Here is a 25,690-nt window from a genome sequence, read left to right on the forward strand (position 1 = left end):
TTATGAATTTGGAAGAGCCAGAAAATGAACTTCACCTGAGATACTTGTCTCTTAGTAATATGAGTTCTTAATTCTTGAATTTTTTAAAAAAACTAAATCACAGGGTTCTTATTTCATGCAAAAGTAAAGAACAACAAGAAAGTTTGCTACTACTGCATTACCAAGAAAACTGTTGCCAAAGAAAATAGAGATTATCTTTGTACAACTGATAGAACACACGTAATATCAGATCTTAAATTAAGAAAAAGCATGAGAGCTCACTGTGACTAATCATTACTATTTGGGAGACCCAGCTGATTAGCCTTGAAACATTCAGTAACTTCTCCTTTAACTAATTTTTAAAAGAACATTTCAAAATGACACTGTACTTACTGGATTAAGAACCACTGTGAAGAACAACTCTCCTCCTTGAATACTTTTGTCTAGTTCCTTCGGGCCTCCAGGATACTCTTTATAGAAAATTGTGTGGGTGAATAAGCCACAAGTTTGCCTAGGAAGCACCTGAATTTATTTAAGAAAAAAAAATATTCAAGAGAAATTCACAAAGCAAAAATGTTTATACTTCTAATGAGGTAATGAATGCCAGATAAGCAACACATAACTAATAATGTTCCTTTGTGATAATTGCTGGGTAGATTTGGCATCACAACTTTCCCAGAAGTCAAAAATGATCTAGTTGAATTAATACGCTGGTAGATCAATAAATAGCGCTTACTGAAAGAAACAACATTTTTATTATCAGTGAAATCATAAGGTCCAAAAATCCATCACATTTTGTTTGACACTAGAGATTGATCTCAGTCAGTAAGTTAAAATTCAGCAACCTCCTCAAGATAATTTTATCTGTAACACCTGATTATAAAATCAAGTATTTGAAGTCTGGCCATCAAAGATTTCTAAAATTTTAAAATAATTTGAAACATAATCTGAAATTTTATCAGTGTATAAGGCATTAATCAGTTCTACTTTTTATTTGAATGATGGTTTTGTTGTAAATTTAAACTGGAATTTGAAAGGGTTTTTTGGCTTGGGCTTCACCCCCAATAATAATTCTACACCGACACCCGATGATTTTTGCCAATAATGCTCACATTATAAGACAGATTTGCTTCTCATTCAACTGTGCTAGTTTTGTAACACCAGTTGCAATAAAAAGTAGCATAAACAAAAGTATTTTAAAAAACATGCAAAGAACAAGTCTTTTGAATAGGAAGAACTAATAACTGCAGTTAAGTTTTCCAGAACTTAAAAATATTTTCTGTCAACTTCAGAATATAATTTGCTGGAGAGCATTACAATCATGTCTAATTTTTTAAGAAAATAGCTGAGTATTGATGTTCATGTATAATTCTTAAACTGGGATTGTCTCAAAGATTTTAGTTGAATTTAAAACATTTATTATATGATAGCTTAAACTTCTAAAGCATGCAAACCCCTTACTTGACACAGACTGTGGTTCTGTAGATACTTTTTATTTCCTGTAGTTTCATTTCTCAACGTCATTTCTGTAACGTACAGGATACTGTGATCACAGATCATAAATTCTGTTTCAGAAAATGTATGGAATTTGTACACTTGCTATAAACTTGCATAGGCTTTTTAAAAAACCTTTGGATTTCACTGATGAAATATGAGAACAATTCTTTACAGAGGCAAAGAATGAAGCTGTACTGGATGGGAAATGCTCTGGCAAATCTTACACAATGATTTTATTACCTAATGTATTCATCACTATAAGCCTGCAGATGTAAAATATTAATGTATTTGCCCTGGAGAACTGAAAGCTTTAGACTCCCAAAACAGGTGGTTTTATTTTGACCGTTCTTGGAAATAGATTTTTGGCCCCAGTGTCCTTGTGTTAGATCTCATTATGTGTCTTCAAATGACATTTTTTCACAAACATTTCTGAAAGAGATTTTTGGAGAGTCTGAGAGTCAGTCAGTCTTCCTCAAATGCTTCACGCCCCCCTGAGCATACCCACAAACCCATGATTTTACATGCAGCTCTTGCTTTGAGAAGAACAAATTGTAGCTCAAATCTGAATGGTGTCAATTTTTTTCCTGGATGTCTGGAGATCATTTTAGTTTGCATCATCCAAAAATAGATCAAAACTTTTAAATATTATTATTTTGCTTAGAAAAGTGGTATCCATGGTAACATGAGGACAACATCAGAATTCTGTTACAAGTGGCAGTCTTGTGTTAAGGCACTTGACCCTCCAAAACTGCTTGTTGCAGCCAGAGACACAACACAGTACACACACTAGGATCCTTCCCATTCACTGCTCTCCTGCATGCTCCAAAAGAAAGTTACTCCAGAACATACCATCAAGTATTCTGGAAAGTAATTTTGAAACACTTTTCAGATAATGACAATATGTGAATCAGACATAGCCTACGCCCCAGTGACCAGATGGTATTAGCATAACACCTTCCATGTCAGTTGCATATGACCCATTTTGGCAAAGACTGCTGTCAGTGAACAACACTGTGAATTATTTAATACAGAAAAATTGTGTGATTTGACTTGTGGCTGCCTCAACAGAGCACTTTCATGGCCTGGAGGGGGGTGTGGGGTGTGTGTGGCTTCCTTCCCTCCAACCTTCTGAGTGTGTGCCTTGCATCCAGACTGATTGCCTGGGCCCTAAGCCTAGCTGTGGGGTTAAGACACAGTGCAAAGCACAGCTCACATTTCTGTATGGCAGAATGAAAAAATGGAAGAAAAAATATTTATGCAACAGGATCCAGATTCTCAGATGGCATAAACTGGCAAAACTCTTTTGCAGCTAATGGTACTATGCAAATTTAAAACCTGCTAAAAACCTAACCCATAATATTCTGCTAAAAGATGCAAAAAAGATATTGACTTTTTCCTTGAGATCTCTGAACTGTATTAACAGTAGGACTAGAACAGTTAACAGCCTGTTAACTGTTAACAGCGGGGTGCCTGGAGGCTACCTTCATCAGCAATAACATCATCAGCAACAGACTGATTTTAATTAACAAGAAACTGTCAAATATATCTTGCTACTTATGCATAGCAATATGTGCTTCTCACAATGTGAACTTTCAGGATACCGTGCTTTTCCACTTAAAAATAAATTGTTCATAAAATGGTAGAGTGGTTATAACATGAACATCATAAATACAACTCACCATGATATTTTTGTGGATGAAGCCTCGTCTATACCTTGCAGGCTTCAGATGTGGGTATTCTTCTGTGCTGGTAACTCTGATATTCCAGACCTTTTTCCAGGCATCATAAAGTTGAACGTGTACTGGATAGACTCCAGAATGGTGTGGAGCCACCGCATAGCCCAAATCAGTTGGAATACTGTGTTCCTAAGACATAACAGACTGCTTTCAAAAATGTAAGAAACTTGATGCTTTGGCATTTCTCAAATCCTTTGTTTGTGAGAGACCAAGAACAGCTCTCAAATGCAAATAATGGTGATATCAAAATATGCTGATATGTAAGGGAGATGGAAGGCAGCATGGTGAAGATGAATGTAGGATTTTAATACAAAAGCCTTTTTAATAAATAATTTTATGAGTATATAGGGAAGAGTGATATATATGTATTTTACATTTGATTTCTTCAATCTACATTAAACAGAAAGCTGCACTCTTTCCAGTTCTTACAAGGAACTTGCTCACAAACTAAGAATTTGAGAGAAAATTACCGGCACATCTTCAACACAACAGGTAGCATTTGGCAGTTATAATAACAAAAATGAGATTTCCACTACATGTCCCCACAATATTACTTGGATTGTTAGCTGAATTTCAGAGAGTCACTCTGCATTTCCCCCCTAGTCCACTCGAAACACAAAACCATATTCAAAAGCCAGCTTAACCATTTCAGTGTCATTTTAAAAAAGGAGAAAAGAAAACCACTTGTAAAATTCTGAGGATAATAGGCAAATGTTGTAGAATAACCCCTTTTGTAGTACATCATCTATTTTTGCAGACTTCTGCCATTTATCTTGTTTACACACTGACCTTGCGGATATTACCTTCTCTTGACATTCAATATATTTTCTTTCCACTTTCTGGTTTCCAACATACTCCAGTGAATTTTTACACCCCTTCTCCTTTCTTTCGGGTTACTTTTCAAAGGAACAGTATGTAACAGATATTTCTCTGATAGTCTGATTAGCAGAATACACTGTCCATAAGATGTTGCTGCACTCCAATGACTTAGGAAAACTGCCTTTACACAACCTTTGAATTCTGTTTAAGAGGTTTTTATATTGTTTGTATTTGTACAGTCATCTTCATATTTTCTAGCCATACTTTGTGTGCAAAGGTAAGAGTTGGTTGCTACTTGGGTCCCTTCCTTTGAATAAACTATAGTTACTAAGGAATATGAAAAACTAAGTATTATATCAAAGAAAAATGGCTGTGTGACCTTAGTAAAATAATCTTTCTTCATATTTTCTGGAGAAGGACCATCTACTGCAGGAAAGCTAATGTACTGGTCTTAAAAAGCTTAAATAGTCAGGATTCGATATTAGATGTATCTGTTACAATTTAAATACGTAAGTTCACTAACAGCTCAAAACAAAGCAAACTCACAAAAAGCAGCATTTGCTTCTGCTCTGGAAGAACATGAGAAATAAGACTAAAGAGGTGAAGGCTGCAAGGGAAGAAAGCTATTTCTTCCTCATTAAAGGGCTACTTTGAACCTAGTACAATGGCATGTGTAACAGACAGGTATGGTTTAATCACAGTGGACAGCCCTAAATTTTCTATATTTAAAAACCTGGTGAAATTATTATTCCCCTTCAGCAATTTCTGCCACACATAATGAGGTGTGAGATTTTACCACCCTGAGGCTGGTGCAGCTTTTGGAATTCTCGTCACCATGCTGCTCCTGGGTAAGATCCAAACACCCCACTAGCAATCCTGCTGCACCCCGGGAAGTGCGTCACCTGCTGATTTACAGCCGGGGTGCATTAGGTGTAACGTGCCAAGGTAGGAATGAGTAAGATCTGGCCTGTTGGTTTTACTGCATGAGAGATAAAGAATGGACACGCCATCAGTTACACAGCTTTACACCATATAATTCCATCACAGATATTTCAGTTCCTCTTCCTTTTATCTTTCCTACTTCCCTTAAGCATGCATAAACATCAGAAAGAAAAATGTTTACAGAACATGTAAGAAATTGCATTCTCTAATGTCCCATTTAATCTTCTTCATTCAGCTACAAAGAAATGTCTGATTTTTAAGTTTTCCCTCAAGTTTTACAATAAGCAGTAATAAATATGTAATTAAAATCTTTCTTTCTAATTATGAGCCTATCATCTTCAATGTATCAGTGTCTCCATTATTTATTAGTGACTGTAATTCCTAAGTTGAGCATTTCACACACAATATACACATTCAGTTTGATAATGCATGAGGGATCAGCATTTCAGCCTCTTTCAAAAAAGCAGGATACTTATCTCTGTTACTCATTTATATACTTCAAGCAAATGAAGCATGAGTAGCTTCATGTCTACATGTCTATAAAGAGCTTCTCACACACAAAAAAATTAATATAAGGTAACTGTAAGTATTGAGGGCATTGAAAGTAATGAAGAAAAAAGAAACTGATGAAGTTACCTAAACCAGGGTTGAATATGAATTATTCTAACAACATACTTTAATGGTTACATACTGTAGACTAATCCCAGAGGATGTCTTAGGTCACACCAAAACTACAAGAACTAATGCAGTGGAGCTTGCAACAGTACACAGAATCATAGAAAAAAGGAAATTTTGGACACAGGGTTTTCAAATTTTCATGGTTCTAACTTCTATTGAAATGCTTTCTTTAAAGGAAACAGTAAAATTGAGCTGGTGTCTACTCAGTACAACTACAGATTACAGTAAACTTGATAAATCTTTGGTTGAAAGAAAGCATATACCTTACTTAAAACCAAAGTTTTCAAATACAAATTTTAATTGTTTGATATTCTAGGTCTATACCTTCCTCCTACACTCACTGACACAGGCCCATAAGTGTTTTGTTCTGTTATTTCAAATTCCCCTGCTCTTTCAAGGAACAAAGTCATTTAACTGCCAGCTAAAGAGCAACCAGTGTATTTTGAAAAGGGGGAAATGAAATTAGGCTGCTGGAAGAATAGATGTATTTCAGCAAACAAGTTATGTTTGCTGAGATATTCTGATATAACACTTCTTTATGTGTTTACATCGGAACATTTCTTCGGACAAATAATATGTACTATGTACAGCAGTTTGGTTTGGTTTTACTGAATAGAATAAACTGTAGACAAAAGGTAAGTCTGTTTCTCTATTAACCCCAGACCTAAAGATCTGGTTTTATTTTTCTTATATTCTCACTGAAACTTCATTTTTCCAGAGCTTTGCTGTGAATAAATAATTAGTAAAGGCAATGCTTTCAAAACAAGTGTTTACAAAGCTGATCCAAAGGGCAAATGTAAGATGTTATTAGGTATCACTGCAGAAAAGCATTTTTGAAAATGTTGCACACTTGATTTATCCTAACATACAGTGTTTTCATAAAGTCATTTGACACATTTTGATGGATCATTTATTCTCGCAAAAAATTAGATTTTTTTTCTAATCTAAACAAGGGGTTATTTGAACAAAATTTTATTTAGGAAAATATTGAAACAGAAAAAGTTTTATCTATATTGACTTTCCAAGATGAGAACATACTAATTCTTCATTCTGAAATAATTTTTCCATTCAAAATTTTTCATAAAGTAACACCGAAAAAATCAAACTTCAATTGAAGAAAGAACTGTAGAAAAACATAATTTTCATAGCTCAAAATAGAGCAACTGCAAAAAGCACTTTACCAAAACTTTCTCTGTTTTTCAATTCATTGAGATTAAAACAAACTCTACAAGGATTTTCCAACAAGATAGGAATAATAGTTTCTGAATACCTAAATTCAATATAAAATGCAAAAATATAACTCACTAAGGCAAATTTTTTGTTGAGGATCATCTGCTCCACCAGTGATGACTCATTGTGGAAGAGGTGAGGCTGCATGTGACTCCACATATGGGGAAACCACCAAAACTCATCTACAGACCTCAACAACAGGTCATCACCTTCATCTTCCTCCTCAGTGCCTGCAAAAAAAACCCCAAAGAATCTCTGAAGTCTCTACTTTTATTATATTCTTGTAAATGTTTAAAAATATAAGAAATAAATTGGCATAGTAAAATGTGACCATTTAAAGTGCTGAGGATTTTAAATGTTTCCAAGTACATATTCCTTTTCTTGAAGTAACCACAGCCAAGTAAAAGACTGAGTGCCCCATTTTCATGGAATTTTGAATACATGGGTACAACACTGTCCTCACATACATGTGCTGTATCAGTAACATCAGTATCTAAGGGATGGAAATTGTCTACAAGACAGTTTAATACAGAGTATAAGTGAAAATGTTAACAATTCTTTTCTGGTATTCCTAATCCAAACTAAATTCACTCCCCAGTCAAACTTCTTTTGTTACCTGTGATACGTGGATGTATTTTTTCCAGCAGCCTTTTTAAAATATTATGCTTAATACAATTATTTTCTCTTCAACCACTAATCCTTACCTTTCTGATCACGACTTATTGAAGAGTTCCCAGGAATCTGCATCTTTGAAGAGGCTTAAAGGGTAACTGGAGCTCACCAAGGTATTTCACAGATAAATCCTTTCTCTCAGCATTTTGCAACATCCATTCTCCTTTTTTCATCACATTCAGCTCTAGTGTTATCTGCATCCATACAGCTATACTCTCACTATATGCCTTTCGCTTTTTCCTCTTTCCTTCAGCAAACCTTGTCTGATATACCTTCACTGTTGTGATTTTATTCCTTATTACCTCTGAGGGAACTGCAGCAGTGAATGAAAAATGTGGGCAGACATATGTAATGATGTGCCAATATTTGTAGGATCATTAGATTTTAGAACCCCACATGAATCCATAGGGCCCTGTGTGATCTTCACACACAATTTAAGAAAAGTGAAAGGAGCGTCTGAAGGTCAGATGAGCCAGACTGGGGAGAAGAAAGCACATCAAGAAAGGAAGAAAACTACAGCAAGGGATGGGCTGTAACAGAGACAGGCTCAACTCATTCAGTTTACAGCCAGTATCTGGGTCAGTTTGTACTACAAACATGCAATACCTTTGCCAAATCCCACTCAGCCAAAACCATGAAACCCATGCGCATGTTCTCTACAAAGCATCTGAACTGTCAACTGAGGCAAAAGAAATGGTCTGGAAAGTACCTCTGCCTGCTGAGACACTGGCAGGTGACAAAATTGGCAGTCAGGGCCATTTTGCTGGGCCATTTTAAGCAAAAGAAAGGGGAGGGAGGGATGGGAATGGATGGAGCAAGTGATGTCCTGAATGTGAAAAAAGTTTAGGCATCTCTAGTCTCTCTGAACCGTGCAAGTGACACCTAGACTGCAGGGGTGAAACCTGGACATTTACCAAGTCTAGCTGAAGTCTGCTGAGCCCAGGAGATACCTGTGGAGGGACTGTGCAGCCCAGCTGCTTTCTTGTCCAGTTGTTCAGCTCTAAATAACAGACTTCTTTCCCTGCCTCTTCTCAAAATTACAAGTAATACAGACTAAGGTGCACAACTGAGCACGAGGAGTTAACACTTATCCTTCTGCTATTTAACATGCACAGCAGTTAGGCATATTCAAGCTCTATGTATCTTCCTTCGGTTTTTGAATAAATCCGGTTTTGGTTCCTAGCCTTAGCTAACATGTCACTTCACTTCCCTCTTTCACATTAACATCCTTCAACTTTGACATTATCTTGTGTTGCCTTTTGTCTCTCTCTTCCAGAATCTGATGTTATCCTATTTTGCATGTGTGTCTTTTTCTTTCTGTTGGACAGTAGAGAGCACCTTCTTCCTTCTATATTACATCCTATTTTATACCTTATCTTTCATTTGTCCCTATTTCTACAACAGTATAAGTATAAAATTATTTTAATGGGTAATATATATTGCTATATGTCTACAGTAGAGATCAAACTATCCAAAAGAATAAACTGTGGTAGCTCAACAGATCTCTCAGTGAAGTCAATAGAAAATTTCATTTGATCGATGGAATTTACCACTCAACAACAGGTTGAAAGGAACTGAATTTTAATGAAAGAGGAAGAATTCAATCTGTTCCACACTGGTACCTAATGCAGGCATCACAGATTACTAGAATTATAGGTGCCTCATTCCGAGATGTTCCAGCCCACCTAAAACTACCACCTAAATTCTCTGTGTGCTCAGAAAACAGATGCAGAGAAAAATCCAGTTCACCCACTCTATGTGCCTCCCTCTCCCCATTTCCTGAGAGAGGTTCTGTAGTGTCTGAGATAGCTCAAAGTGAATGAAATTATAAAGAAACAGTAAGAGATGTGTTTATTCCCCCCTCAGGACTGATTTTACTGTTATCCAATGACATGTATGTAACACGTATAACCCCTATAGAAAGCTGTCACCCCAAGCCTGGAACACCTTCTTGCAGTATCTCCTCCTGGCCCGGTGACTCTGCCATTTCTGCATGTCCCAGCTTGCAGGAGGAGGAAGAACATTCCTTTTATTCAGGAAACTTGATAGACTGACAGTACACTTTTCTGAGGGGCTTAGTCTTTACCTTAGAACCTACAGCCTGGCTCTCCTACTCCCACATAATTTCTTTACTTATTGGACAATATATTATGCAAAGAATGACCACTTTCTTTCTTTTTTAAAAGAGTAACGGTGCTGCAAAGAGGTGTTTACCTACACGGTTATTCCCAAACAGACTACAGCTCAAAACAAAAGGTTAATCTGATATAATAACTTTAGGAGAAAAATTTGCTTTGGTAAATGACACAAATATATGTCCCGAAGAAACCTGGAAGAAAGAACAATTTGATTTTTTAGTGATGCTACTATGAAGGAAACTCTTCTTTCTATTCAGAAAGAAGTCTCTGTCATTCCTACTTTCCTCATACTACAAAGAACATCAAAATGAAAGTGATTTTAGTATCTCACTCTTACCTGTGTGATAAAATTTCCCTGAAAATCCCAGGTTGAAAGTAAAATTTGTAATCTGAGCTCTCAAGAGATTCTGAGTGTCAAGCAGGGCCTGAAAAAAAAAAACAACCCACCATATAAACATATCTGTAGTAAACACACCTGGCACAGAAATTTAATATAATATATTTTTACAGGTATATGTTTTTTCAATTGGTTTTGCTATTTAAAACCAGCTCTTTATCTGTTACTTTGCCATATACATTTTCATTATCATTTAAAGATTAAAGACAGCATGCAAACTCCATCATTTACCTCATAAAGATGACCAGCTATTAAAAACTGTTTTACTCCCTGAATCATGAGATAGGAAAACAAAGGCACAGATCAGAGAAAAGACCTTTCACTGATTAGCCAGTAAACCTGGGACATAGCCAGGAAATGAAATTCAGATCTCTTGTGTCCCTAACCACTGCTCCATTCACTAGGGTGAACAGTTAGAATTTATGTTTCTCTAGATCAGGTCAAGTACGTACACAGCATTTTAGCCATGTGTCAAAATTACTGGCAATGAAAAAAAAAATGCAGAAAGACAGAAAGAAGCTAGATGAAGTCTATTCCACATCAAATAACTTAATCCTAAATTCCCCCAAACTAACACATTTCTCAGACAGCATACTGGCTGTCAGCATACATGTACTTACATTAAATTAGTATAAACAAAAAACCAGCATGCAGGAAGACAGGGGAAAGCTATTATTCATCAGATACAGCTTCACTCTGATTTATGTGTGCTCTTCTTGATTTGTTACTCCCAAGATTTACATATTACTTTCAGGAGTTCTCTCCCAAACTGTTGCACTCTGCTGTTGTTCGCTCTCTTAGTTTTCCAGGTGTAACAAAGGAACCCAGCTTCCCAATGCAAAATAAAACTGCAAAGCAAGAACAAAGCAGAAGAGCAAAAAGCCTCCTCTATAATGAGACTTGGAGTGCACATTCCTCTAAATAACCTGCCTTCAACTGCACACTTGGTAGTTGGTAATTTATGAACACACTGGACTGTTTGGAGATTTGTGACACTGTGCACAGCACATCAGAAGTGTATGGCCAGCTACAGCATGCACACACACCCACTTGGAGACAGGCACTCATGCAGTACCTTCAAAAGAAAGAGAAACATTTATACAAAGGTCGTGAAAGAGTTTTCAAAGTCAACATACATTACAGCACAATGATTTTAATGAAGTGATTAAAAGCATTACTATTGTCAGAAATTAGTAACTCTAAGCACGTTATGAAAGGGGAATGTATTTTTTAAAAAGCACAGAAAGATTAAAATCACTGGATATTTTCAAAGGTTTAAAGGTCTTGTAGGCTCCCTACTCTTGAAATTCAATGACAATTTGGTGCCCTGAAAAATATGACCCAGTAATTTTAATTACAGTTTCTTTGGACATTTTCATTATATGAGTAATTTGTCTAAAACTATTTTTTTAACTGGAATGTCAATGACAACAAAACATGAGCATGGAAGTCAAGTCCAGCTTTAGATAGGGGTATAACATAATCAAGTTACAGTTCCTTAAAATATGACCTGTTTTACAGATGGAGAGGGATATCTACCTTACCAGAGAAGCTTTTGGGCACACAAGCTCTTCTTCAGGTCTTTTCCAGGGCTCACCTATATCGATTCTAGTAAAAGTAGGATCTCCACCTGCAAACTCTGTCAAGCCTGTTTTCTTACACTGCCACACCTACAACATTGTAGGGAGAAAACCAGGCAAAGGATGACCATAGCAGGGGCTGCCCTGTGCACCAACCTCAAGAGAGACCCGAGGCAGCAGCCCGAGCAGAGTTCCCATGCCCAGGAAGAGGTGGTCACACACCACAGCTGTTGCTTCCATCCCAGCTCTGTGCCCGCCTTTCCCAGCACCCCTTTTCCAGAGGTCAGCATTTTCACCTGGCCCCATGGAGAGACAGCAGCACTGCTCGAAGCAGGAACACAGGTGCTTTCAAGTCCTCTGCTACCCTGCATCAGAGGCCTCAGCCAGCTCATGAAGCTTGTAGCTCTGGCTGGCTCAGGGAAGCTGGTGCTTGAAGGAGCTCATCTGCACCAAAAGGACAGGCAGCCATTTGTCCCCATCCTAGAGTTTTGCAAATCTGAGTTTTGCTGACATGTCTAACAAAACGAGTGGTTTCAATTCTGAGTCATCAGTAGTACTTGCCTTGTTCACCATTTCAGCAGAGCAGAACATTATGCCTAAGCATATTCACTAAATATATATTAACCACAAAACTAAATCTGTGAAAGAACCATCACTTCTGCTTCCTATTTCTTAAGTTCCTTTCAGATCTGGAAGTAATTTGCCACTCCCACTGTTTTCTTCAGCAGCATAGCTCCAACAACAACAGTATAGGCAGTTTCAAAGAACAGTACTAGTAAGGTAAAGATCATTTTTCACTGGAAAGCCTGGAAAATGTTCTGCAAACAAGGGACTTTCTAAGGGAATGAGTAAAATGAAGCACAGAATGAAGATAATTGAAAACAAGCTTGAGATGTGTGAAGTGGAATATTAAGAGAAAAATCTTGCAATGCTGTAATGAGGGCTTTTGCACAGGCTGAGAGTGCAAAGATCACCAAGGAGACTTCTTATTCTAACGAAAGGTAGAAAATCTGTAGAGGATTTATTATGAAAACCATCCATGAGCTGCTGGGAATGTATTCACAGAAATAATTTTTTGTACCGTTAAAAATGTAAGAGGCAAATGATATGGCTGTACATTTATTACATTAACAGTACACACTCTTGAATGAAAAGATCCTGAGTGCAGCTTGACAGCAAGGTAGCATGAATGGGCTGCACAGATCTTTCCCTCCAAATTAGATTAAGACCTGTGAGCATTTTTTGAGCTGAAGGTCTGTACCTTTCTAACACCTTCTCAGCTTGTCAGCTCCAGTCTAGTCTCAGCATGATGGAAAAACAGAATGAGAAAACCAAAAAGCAGCTGGAAACACCAGAGAAACACAACCTGGAAGGAGATCTTTGCTGCACCTCCCTGGCACACTGCAGCTACAGGGCTGACAGAAGTCGCAAACATCAGCTTTCAAATTAAAGGGGGGAGAAGGGTAGGAAAAAGCCCATGATAATGCATCATAGAGTTTACTTCTTTGCTCAGAATTAATTTTGCTAATGTAGTTACACCTTCTTGCCTCAATGACTGCCTGATGTCTGCATTTTTATTTAGGCCAGCAGCCACAATATCCAAATCACACTCAAATAACACGAAACTCTAAAGGAAATCTGAAGTTCACCTTCTACAGAATGGCTGTTGTTTTTTTTTGGCAACATTACTCTCATTAAAATCAACAGGAGATATTCTGCTAAAGCCTTGTGGTGGTGTTTGAAAATGTATCAGCTAATACCAACGGTGTACCTGCTCACCTGCTCTCTCTGCAAAGAGGGAGGGCACAGGCCTGCTGTGAACCACTTTTTGTGCAGACAAGCTGAGATAACATTTGAGTTGTCATGCCTATGATTATTTTCTGCGTGCCTTGACATTTTACTCATCTTTCAGGTTCTAAAAACAAAATGTTAAAACTCATGAAAAATATATAGTAGCAGATGGCAGGGCCTATTACTGTGAGTTTCTATCAGAAAGAGAGAAAGAGAGAAGCAAAGGGACAAAAAGCTTGAAATTTCATTTCTAAATGCTGTTTTATATGCTGAAGGTAAGCTGGTGATATTTTCTGTGTATTTTATGACTGGCTTATGAACAGCCCTCTGGGTATCCGTAGAGATGTCACATAAATACACTAGTACTAAAGATTATATTTTACAAACTGGTTAGTAAAGCCTTCATATGTTTCTAAATAATTATTTAGTACATATGTTATACTTCCACTGGTACTATAAGGAAAATAAATTGCTGGCTGCATGATCACTTTCATGTACATAGCTACAATGGATTACTTTCTATTGAACTTTTCCTAGGCTCACATACTGAGTTTAGGAAATGCCTTGTGCCAGAAATCAAATGTAGAATTCAATATATGATGAAAGACGCCCTTCTTCACCAACACTCCAGAATAACCTCAGAAAAAGACCTTGTTACAATCCAAGGAATAGACAAAAGTTATCCCGACAGCAAAACAACAGGGGTCTCATTCCTTGCATCTTGCAAGTTTATAATATAATGAAAGGAATATAAGAAATCATGTATATTGTAGATAAAGCCAGATTCTCAATGATTAATCAGCATCATCCCATTTTAGTTCTATTAAATTTCTGATGAAACATCTCAGCAAATGTAAGCTGCTGTAATTGCAATGGGATCTCAACTGACTGAGAATGTAGGAGAAAATGGACCCAACATCACAATGGAACAGAAGGAACCATGAGAATTATGCTTTAATTGAAATATTCACGCAACAGAAATGTATGAAAATTCCTTCCTTCGTACAGATGGCCTCTTTCTTTCTTGACAACAATTTCATTCATAAATATCAACTTTGTTTACAACATAAACAGTTTTATTTGATTTTTCTCATCTTATAGACAGGACAAACAGAGGCACAGACAGATGACATGGGTTGTCAAAAGCTCTTGCTCAAGTAAATAAGCAGTAAGGCCAAGGATAAAACTCATATTGCCAAACTTGTTTCCCATTTCCACAGCCAGAAAACCAGCCTGCCTGCTGTCCTCGAATATCTCTTTACATGATTTCACTTTATAGTCTGTTGCAGAGAAGTCACAAGTGTCAACTTGTCTTTGGTAAACAGACAGTAATAATTTCTTCAGCATCAACAAAAATATTCAGACTCAAAAATCTTGGCTGATCAAACAAATAAATCAAGAATGTTTTGTTGAACTCTGCTTCACCAGAGGAACTATGAATTCTGTCTGTAGTCACACCAACATATTTATGACTATTTTCCTGCTCAAAAGCTGCTAAAGAACTTAGTCACTCCAAAAGCAAAATAGTCCAAAACACTGTTAATTTTCCTTGTAATGACACGGATTTTAACTAAATTGCTAAGCAGATACACATAGCCTCACAATGCTGCAGCATTAATATCCTAAACTTCAAATCAGTACCTGCTTTCATGTCAGTGACAAAAGCAAGGTCAGCTTCATAATTTTCTAAAAATCCTATCTCCTTGTCCTTTTTTGGGGAGGAAGCAGAACTCATCTCTCAATGCTTGCTTTACTATTTCATGTCTAACAATACTATCAAAAGCCCTTAAATTAGGAATTACTTTGCTTTTGAGGAAAATTTCTAATGCCACGCTGGCTCTTTAATAAACGCAAGGATCTTCTGAAAAGGTAAAATAAATTAATAGGAAGTGTAACATGAAAGCATGCAAGTTAAGCACACGAAGCCCCTTTATGGGAGCTCTTATGCAGAAATAGCTTTAATTTTCTGTACAATATTTCCTCTTTAGTTTAACCCCTGCAAGAGAGGGAAGAAACATAACTAAAGCCATTTTAACCTCTGAGTGGAGTTCTGAATGTAGGGGTTTAATGAGCTGTAACTGATGTGATATCCTTTTACTTTGCGCTTTTGGTGACATCATTTTGCCTTTGCTGAGCACATCCATGCTCTGAGAAAAGTGTCCTGCTACTGAAGCTGCCTGTGCAGGTATACACACCCCACCTGCCTCCCTTGAACTTTCCCTTCTGCAGAACCTGACCTTTTTCTAAAGTTTCTACCCATATTGCAAATTCACTTGGAAAGAAAAAAAGGGAAAAGGGAAAAGGGAAAAGGGAAAAGGGAAAAGGGAAAAGGGAAAAGGGAAATTTGCATTTATGATGCATATAAATATTATGATTTTTAGAGCATCGTGCCTCTCTTTAGAGTTCAACAATCTTGAAGTTTCACAGATATATTTTGAGATTTGTTTTATCATGTTTTATATACCAGTCCCTAAAGTTAGAGGCACTAGCAAAGTCTCCAACATTAGAGGCAACACATGGCACAGTGTGGCACAGAACCGTGGCACGGTTAACAAGCTGTGCCTGTTGATCAGTCTCAGGTTTGTCCTGGCACTGCTGAGGTTGATGGCAGAAAATGGAGGAGGGGGGACACACTGCCTTGGGAAGGGGGAGATGTCGGGGAGGCAGCAGTGGGGATCTGCAAGAAAAGTTGTAGCGACAGTGTGGCAGTGGCTTGAAAGAGAGAAGTACTGAGATTGCAATGGCCGACATTCAAGAAAGGGCAGTGGTGATAGGGGTTGGGAAGGCAGCAGGCAAGAATTTAGGGTGTTTGGAGGCAGTGAGAGGCAGCATGGCAAGAAGAAACAGAAGACAGCCTCAATGAAGGTCCATCCCAAATGGCTGGGAATCATTATTTTATTAGACAGACTATTTTGCTTCTGAGGAAAAATGTTTCCCTCATGATAAATTATGTATTTTGGAACATCATTAAAATTCAATGTCTATTCTTTCTGGATTTCCAAGATTAGCATTTTGACACCCATTACCATAAACATTTAATCTATGCAGGAGAAAGAATAATTGCTTTGGGTATACTGGGTGTATCTGAAAAAATATCTTGAATATCCTTCAGACAAAAGGAGAGGAACGCTTAAATTCTCTTTGGCTGTGCACTCTCAACAGAGCCGGCACTACAGAGAGGGCAAGAGATGAAAACAAAGAAAACTTTCAGCTTTTTCTGCGAAGTGTTTAGCTGGCAGAGACCATAATTTATAAACAGACACTAAACTGTGCAAGTGGGGAAGCACACCGGTCTACAGTTTGGTGGAAGCAAGATGTCCAGGAGGACACAATCCAGCAAAACCAGAAAGACTGATGAAACTGGGATGATGAAAAGCTAAACTGCTGACAATACATCTGTTCAAGTTCATAAAATATCAGACTGCATGTGAGCCGAAGACAGCTATTTCTGCTCCTTTATGCAACTGAATTAAAAAGGGGGGGGCGTGTAGAGACACCTGTTTATTAAGATACAATACCTTCAAAAAACAAATTATTCTTTCAATTAAAAACATGGACTTTGGTAAGTCTACCAAGTCCTTCAAAAGATCTAACAGTTCAGAAGTACCACATGCCAGCAGGATGCCTATTTACAAAGGACCACATAATATGGTAGAATTTAAAACAGAAAATGTGTGCAAAAATTCCTTGGAGATGAAACAAAGTACCCGGTTTCAGTTACTTAAACATTATTGTCATTTATTGACAGCTAGATTGTACCTGCAGCAATTGTGGTTTTAAATTATCAAACAGGGATGCCTCAGAGCCCGATTCCTTAGTGTGAAGGACAGGCAAAGCTCCCACTGACTGCTTGGGTTAATTTGGACTGTTTGCCAGATCCATTCGCTTGAGTATCTTATCTGACTTCCTGCAAGGCTCATACTCACCAGCTGAAGAAGTCAGCATGAGTCTTTTCAATAAATTCAATAAGCACCATTAACTGGGTAACACAGCTTTTCTTCAAAGTGTCAATAAGATGAGATATCAGGCTGAAGTCCAATTACATACTTCTTTTTCAGTTGTCCCATACAGTGGACCCAATTTTCAAAAAATTCAGGAGAGACAACTTCATGTGCACAGATTCTGTTACTAGGCATTTGAATTTGAGGTCCACTAAACGATAATAAAAATACAAGTAGCCACTGATGGTGGGACTCAATGATTCCAAGGGTCTTTTCCAACCTGAATGATTCTGTGATTCTGTAAATTTATTTCAATCAAAAGTTTTTTCATCAGAACACAGTGTTTTAACGTTATTGGGTCTTCCTTCAGAGGTGTTTTTTTTTTTTTTATATGACATACAACAATGATCTTGTTGATGGTTCAATTATACATTTTTAAGTAATTAGGCACTTTCACCTAGGTAAATCATTTGTACAACCAAGAGATTTAAGAAATATTTCTAACTTCCTTTACCAGCTTCTCACTTCTTGCAGGTCGGGATAGTGGCTAATGAAAATGAGCTAATTATGCCAAGGTAAGTTGAACATTTTAAATACCTGGTGCCAATACTATTTAATAAAGTAATTAGCATGCTATTTTTGGGATTCTACATGAAATTCTGCATTATTATCTCTTAATTAAACTGTACTTTGAGGAAAGAGATTACTATTACTAAACAGCTAAATGGTCTCATTATTCTGCAGTTAACAGAAATAAAATCCTGCATTTCTTTTAACTAAAGGTCAAAAAATTCCCCAGACCGATTGAAATAGAACTAATAAACACCCTACTGCTGCATATGATCTTTTTCCCTGGAATTCCGTCAGCCAGGATTCAATAGAAAACTTGTTGGTTCTTGCATCTTTGCCTAACACTTTATCTGCTTATGAAACACCACATATGAAGAGGTAAGTTCTCAGAGTACAACAGTACTCAACGTAAAAATAAAGTGACTCTCAAAGGCATTTGAAATCTCTGCATATTTATCCAGTTAAGTTCTTGTGATTGTTGATGAGCCAGTACAGTAGGAGACTGAGGTTTCTTAGCCAACATCGCAAGCTTCAGTAACTGTACTGCAAAGTCACAACCCCCACACACAGCCCCCTCAGCTCCAAGAACGACAGGCCATCTCTCAGGGTGACAGGATAGTTCAGATCCTGTTCCAGTTCACTTCTGGGCTACTTTGCTGTGCCTGCTTAGTCTGGCTTGTCTCCGTTGCATCTCATCATCAGCAGATAAAATGTAAGTTGTTCACTGATTCATGTAGACGCTTGTCTAGCTACTGGTAAATATTAGGTGTCAAAAACTCAGGTTCAAACAACAACCTCAGATGCAAGGCATTTATACCTCTGCACCCCCTCACCAGACAACCCATGCTTTTACGGCTTCAGATCTTATTTGGTAGGATGCCCAATATCTTGCTGTGAAGTTAAAACAATGGCAGGGCTATTCAGTCTAATGGTGCATATATTTTATAGCCATCCAGCTCAGAAAGAACAGATCTCCTAGTACCATATTCATTATCAACAGCACGTTTGCTTCTTATTTAATGCTTCCCCACACACCAGCTCTAGCTCTAGCTTCCACTACAGCCAACAGGAGAGGCAAACAGAGCTTGGCTGGAGGACAAGGGCTACTCTCCAAAAGCAAGGTAGTCCTCCACTGCATGGGCTGGCCACGAGCTTCCGCTGCAGCAAAGCCTGTGTTCCCTTATCCACCGCACACTGCCTGGCTCAGCTGCTCAGGGCCCTTTTACCCTGTGTTGGCAACATGTGGTTCTGTACAGCCACTGAATGCTGAAAATGTCTAGAAGGTTCAACACTGGAAGAATTTCTAGACCTAATCTCTCAGCAGCAGAGACCACAGTGGCCTCACCTGAACGCACAGGACGCGGCAGTTAAGTCACTACATCTGCTCCGCTCCAATGAGTTTGACAGTGGCTACATTACTATGTCCAAAATACCAGTGTTTTGAGAGATGCAATTTAGATTTCAGGTCTACCTTTAGGCCCATTATTTGCATACAAAAGAAGAAATTTACTCCATAAAACCCAGTTTCCTATAGATTTGTTTCCCAAATTGCTATTCCCACAGCGTGACTGACTGCAGTCCCTTTTGCACAGCTGACTAGGACCGACCCTCCCCATTAGGTCTCCAAAGCACCTCCTTCCCTTCCCGCTCTGCCCCACACCCCCTGTCTTGATTAAAAAGGGACAGAACATGCTATTGCTAGCTCCAAGACACAGCACGTGGCTTAGCCAGGGGCAAGGGCTGGTCAAGTGAAAGATAAATGCAGAGCTCACTCTGAAAGCTCTGCTTTAACACAGGCACTGCTTTGCATATGCACCTTACCTCACGCTGAACTCCAGGATACCAGCAGGAACTGTCTTTGAGAGCTGCCCGTATGTGCCACACTGGCCCAAAACTGGCCAGCAGGTTCAAATGTCATTAGATTGATCACAGAATGGTTTGGGTTAGAAGGGATCTTAAAGATCATCTAGTTCCAACCCCCCTGCCACAGGCAGGGACACCTTCCCCCAGCCCAGGTTGCTCAAAGCCCCGTCCAACCCGGCCTGGAACACTGCCGGGGAGGGGGCAGCCACAGCTGCTCTGGGCAGCCTGTGCCAGTGTCTCATCACTCTCATTGTAGAAAGTTCCTTTCTTATGTCCAGTCTAAATCTACCCTCTTCCAGTTTAATTGCTGGACTGACAAAGGCAAATGGGGACCCTAAAAATACCTGATTTTTTTTAGAAAATGGAAGTAAAAATGGGGTGTCAGTGTTGTATATGGCAAACTCTAACAGTCTGTGAATATGGCCTCCCTTATTTTTTAATTCAGTGTCAGTATTTTCTGGACCTCAATGCCTGAGCCTGGATAAACTAAGATCCACTTGTCCCTGTAAGCCTTGAAGCCTGCTCAGCAGAATTGTAAATCAGCAAGATTTCAAAGTTTTCTCCACATCACTATAAGATGATCACAGCTCAGTAGGGGGTGATATTTACTTCTTTTTCCAGAGCACACAAAATTCAAAGCATTTAACTTTTTACAATACTTTTCTAGCATTTACAGAGTGATCACTGAGTAACAGTGGTACAATTGTAATATAAATCTATTGTGTGATCACAGGAAAACTCAAGTCCACAGACCAGATATAGGAAGCTGCTATTTAGGTAGCTGGAAAAAATTATTGGACACTACAAACTATGTCTAAAACGGTGGTACCAAAAAGAAACACTTCGGGCTTTATTTGCTTCTTATTTTATACTTCCACCCCCCCCTTAAAACTAAAGCTTCTAGAGAAGCACAATTATTTGCATTAATGTTTAGTTTTACATATTAGAGAACAAGTGAAGTGCAAATAAATGAAGACTCAAACCCTCTAATTTATATAAAAACCATAAGAGAGTCAGCTGCTCTCCCTGTTTAGTAATGCACAACAGAGTTACCACATCACTGGCATGTTAAATAAATAGACTACTCCATGGGCTGGGCAACACACCAATGACACAATCCATTCAGAAACGGTTTTTAGTTTTTTTGTTTTTTCCCAATAGAGCCAAAAAGATTCATGTGCTTCTCTTAATACTGTATCCAACTAAAAATATCTATCTACCTTTAACCCTATGTTTGGGGTGAGCTAAGGCATACCAATTGCTCTTTTTCTTCCATGTTCCACCTCAAGTCACAGAAAAAAAATTCTTTGACCAGAAGGATTTTAATTTTCTGCCCAAAAAGCTCCATGTCAGAAACAGCTGGGAATTCAGTCTTCAGCTTGCTCACCAGCTAAGGGTCACAAATATTTTTTTTTTTTTCTTCTCTTTATGAGCAGTTCTAAGGTTGCTGAAAGAAATTCCCCTGCTACATCAGCATCAGTATCAAAGAAATGACAGAAAAAGAGAAAGCAAGATAAACTTGCATAAAATAACAGATATAAATCTCTTCTTGAGTCATATTTTTTTATGATTATAGGTAGTTAACACAGAAGAGACATAAGAACTTCAAGTTAATAAAAATTTGGACAGTCTCATTGACTCCTGCATAGTACCTAGTCTAAAGAATATAATTCAGCAGAAAAAAAACAAACTTTAGTGAAACATGGGACATTAGTAAGCGAAACACAGGGGGATACCTTTGTTAGAAGTGTTAATACATGCCTTTCCTGGTTTTGCATGAGTGTTTGCATTTCTAAAAGACAAGATTACAGAAACAAAATCTACATGGATAAACGTCCCATCTGGCCCAATTCTACAACTGCAGACTCAAATCAACACACAGGAATCCAAACTGAGCTCTGCATTTGATTATACTGTAAGAGACTGAGAATACATCTTAGTACAAATTCCCTGCCAATATTATATTTCTTCCAATAGCGTATTTCATGCCCTTTTGCCAAATCTAATTTTTAAAGACTTACATAATCCTTTTACTTACTTTTGGATATTAGCCTCTATTCTGCCACTTTTATTGGCAATTCAGCCTATACTTAAATATCTCTGTGTCTTATATTAAATATTTTTATTCATCCTCACTGTTTATAACCGGCAGACATCTGCAACCTATTCCTTTCTGCTTCGGTCATTATTACTTAGCGCATTTTTAGGCCTTTATTTTATTATTTTTTGCTCAGACACTTCCTCACTCTTCTGGTGTCTCCAAGCACTCTCTAACTATTTCCAATTAAGTGGTGCAGAACTGAGCACAATACTCTAGAAACCTCCTCAGTCAGTAAGATGAAGGACTTTCCTGATGTAAAATGGTATTTTTCATAGTCAGCTTAAATTTCAAACCAGCTTACATTACAAACTCAAGTATACTTTAGTACTCATCTTGGTTTTAGGATATTTTGAGGATTACCATTTTCATAATTTCTGTTACCTTTAACAAAGGCAGTGAGAAAGGACAAGGGATAAGCAAAATGTTTTGCACCACAAAACCTGCACTTTCTATATAAACACAAAATTATTTTTCAACCTCCTTTCCAGTCCCACTAGAGTTCTAGCAAAGGCAAATCTAAGTTATCTTTAATCCAGGTTCACTTTAAAATGGGAGCAGAAACACTTGGGTTATTCCCAGGAGTGCTAACACTGAACAGGCAAGTGAATGGAAACTTGACTTAGAGCTGTGTGCCTTATTAGCTCCACAAAAATGCCACCCGTGTTCCCAGCCCTAACCTCTGTACAGTACGGCAGGGCTTCTGTCACATGAATTTACTGACTTGAGTTGGAATGAATCCGTGGAGCCTTGCTCTGCACAGTCACCGACTTTTTATTTGTACTCTCTACTATCTGTACTTTCAAACGTACTATAGTAAAATTTTTGCAATAGAAAGTGGTATTTAATTTATTATTTACTGCAGATGTGAAACTACATTTTAAGGAGCAATACTAACTCATATCCAGGACTGTAAAATATCATCAGGAATGTCCTAAAGAGTAAATATTTTTTAAATTGGTCATAAGGTTTTTATGCTCTGTCAAACAATTTTTAAATAGTGAGTAACACTTCTACCCTGTAGAAGTGTTGGAGTTTGCACAGAAAGAGCCTGAACTGGAAATAGGGCATTGTTATTCCATGAGGGATTAGACAGACACTGCCAATCAACTAATTTTCTCTTACTTTGTAAGTATAAACACTAAAAATCAGTAAAGTAGTTGCATTGACTTATTCCAGACTGAACAGATAAGAAGAAAGACACTTTCTATGCAGCTGTACTGAAAAGAAACTCATGAAGAAGAGTCCCACTTCTATCCTAATTTTTCTCTTTTTGCCAGACTGTGTCTGCCTTCTTGATGTGACTGAAGATCAGGAAGGAGGTAGGCACAATTTTGGTATAATGTTCTATAGTTAATTGCTTTGATTTCTAGATCTGTCTGCAGTGTGTTCTTATTTGTTGGTTGCGAAAATTTTATTCGATTCCATTAGCAGCAGGAATTGGATGGCTAACTTGTCATCTGAAAAAGTCCAGAATAAATCTTGTGGCAGTCACTAGTATGGTGATGAATCTGTACAGCTCTGTGGTAAGCTGTACTTGCATCATCATCATTATTTATTATTATTATTATTATTATTATTATTATTATTATTATTATTATTATTATTATTATAGTACTTTTTGAACAAAAAGAACAAAAAGAGCCTCTGACCAAGAGAGCCTGCAATGTAAGGAAAGAGAGGGACTGACAGGATAGCTGAGGGATGCACTGCCAGAAGGCTGGAAAGCAGTTTCAGCATGTAACTGTTCTTATACCTCCAGGCGTGCTGCAGACAGGGCTAGTACCTTGCCCCAGGTCCGGTGCATTAACTTGTAACTTGCTTCGCCCAGCAAGTGCCTTCTCTCAACTTCCTTCTTTTGCTTCAGTGAACAACAACAGGCAGCTTTTAAAATACTAATCTTGAAATGCGAAAAAGCTTTTTCAGTAGAGACAAATTATCCAGTAGATTTGAACATTTTATAGTGCACACTAAGATTTCAATATGTCTTGACACGCATTTCACTTCATAGATTTTGGAATGGCAGGTTTTGCTTCCATGGCCAGATGGATCAACCCAAACAGAGCCAAGCTTAGGTTATGTTGACAATACTCAAAGTAAAGTGTGCAGAATCACATGCATTTTTATCTCATCCATGAAAATATTCACATAGTCTTAAAGTATAACTTTCAAAGTAGACAAAAGACGACAAAACTTGCCAACTACACAGCTGTGAACCAAAAACTATCACCAAAGGGTGGCACACTGGGTGGACAAGAGCATTTGTGTGGATTTCTTTGAAAGGGAAACCTTATGCTCAAGTGTAAAGATATCTCTGCATAATAAAGTCAAGGAAAAAGCAGAAACAGTGTTACAAAGTACTCAGCCCACTTCATCTCAGGTGTGTGCAATTGCTTAAATTTCAAATAAAGTATCTCTTACATCACAAAACTCTGTTGAGAACAGGAATGGGAATGCAATGGGCAGACACCATTGTTAAGAGAGTTCCATTAAGCCTAAGGATAGCAAAGTACTCACCACTAAGAGAAATGTGGGGAATTAAAAAAAATGGAAAAAAAAACCCCTGTAATTTACGTGAACGATGTAGATGCCTGCATCCACAGTGCACATCTACTTATTCTGGAAATCAACAGTGGATTCATAGAAGCCATGATTCTCTTTGGTTCTATTAGGAAGACAGACCAAGGACCAGGGGTATGTAACCAATAGTCAGATCTGGTGCTGGGGTAGAAGAGCTTGAAGCAAATCATTTTCATTTCATTGCCCTTGAAGATCTCATGGGATTTACCACGCCAAGAAGTTTCTGCAGCCTCTTTGACAACAAAAAAAACCTGCGACTGAGATGGATTTCTGTTCTCTTAGTGCCCTGTCACTAAATTCATAACAGGAGGAGATAGCACAATCCTTGAAAAATCACTCTTTCAGGATTTAGGTTTGCATGAAAGTATATTGTGTCACAGCTTTTAAATTAAAGAAGAAAACCAAATCCAAACCCAAAGCAGATTCTGTTACTCCAGCACTGCAAAACTAAGCAGAAAAAATAAATTAAAAATCACTATAAACAAATTTTTGATAAGTGATCTGCCTTGTCCTTCTGAGATATCTTTTGTCTTAATGCCCCAGAGGACTCAGCACTCAGCAGTTCAGTTCCTTAGCAGCTGATAAATACAAATGAGGGAGCATGAGGCAGTACCACTCTCCTGACCCAACCCTCCCAGGCAAGACACTTCTGCAGCACAGGCTGTGCACACTTGCGAGTGTGCAGAACTGCCACAGGACTCCTTTGAATAAAAAATACTTGGCAATTTTTAGGCCCAGGTGCAAAAAACAGGTAGGAAAACAGATACACAGTATATTCTCCTCCTTAACAATAAAACTTCCACTGCTTTGCTAAAGTCCTCAAAGGCCGCAGCACATCTGTACTGAGTTGTAAAACTCTTATGTCTAGGACCTGATGACTCTCCTAGGTTCAATGGAGCTAAGGACTACCACATCCAACTGCTTTATTTTTCCAGGAATCGATTTTTCAGAAAAACAACTCCAAAATACCATCGACAAAACAAACAAGCCAAGCCATGAATTTCAGCAAACTCAGAACTAACGAAAACCACTGAACTAACAGGAACAAAGACGGAAATTTGGTTTCCTCCTAACACAGCACTGGAACTATTAGGCTCCTCACATTTAAAACTGCTAACAGGAATCGACTCTGTGTTAGAAAGAGAATCCACTGATCAATCAGTGATCACTGTCACATTT

General features: G+C 37.9%; 1 protein-coding gene across 2 annotated transcripts in view; it reads right to left on the reverse strand.

Moving 5' to 3' along the window:
• Window positions 1-25,690, reverse strand: part of LOC113479759 (bifunctional heparan sulfate N-deacetylase/N-sulfotransferase 3) — a 67,190-nt gene that overhangs the window by 31,363 nt on the left and 10,137 nt on the right. For both annotated transcript variants that reach the window (XM_026848036.1, XM_026848038.1), the window contains exons 3-6: window positions 10,029-10,116; window positions 6,957-7,111; window positions 3,156-3,341; window positions 373-501 (exon numbers count right to left, since the gene is read on the reverse strand). In XM_026848036.1, coding sequence (XP_026703837.1) covers window positions 373-501; window positions 3,156-3,341; window positions 6,957-7,111; window positions 10,029-10,116 — 558 coding nt within the window. The remainder of the gene's footprint in view (window positions 1-372; window positions 502-3,155; window positions 3,342-6,956; window positions 7,112-10,028; window positions 10,117-25,690) is intronic.

The sequence above is a fragment of the Athene cunicularia genome (genome assembly GCF_003259725.1).
Source record: "Athene cunicularia isolate RWA chromosome 4 unlocalized genomic scaffold, athCun1 chr4_part2, whole genome shotgun sequence".
NCBI lineage: Eukaryota > Metazoa > Chordata > Aves > Strigiformes > Strigidae > Athene > Athene cunicularia.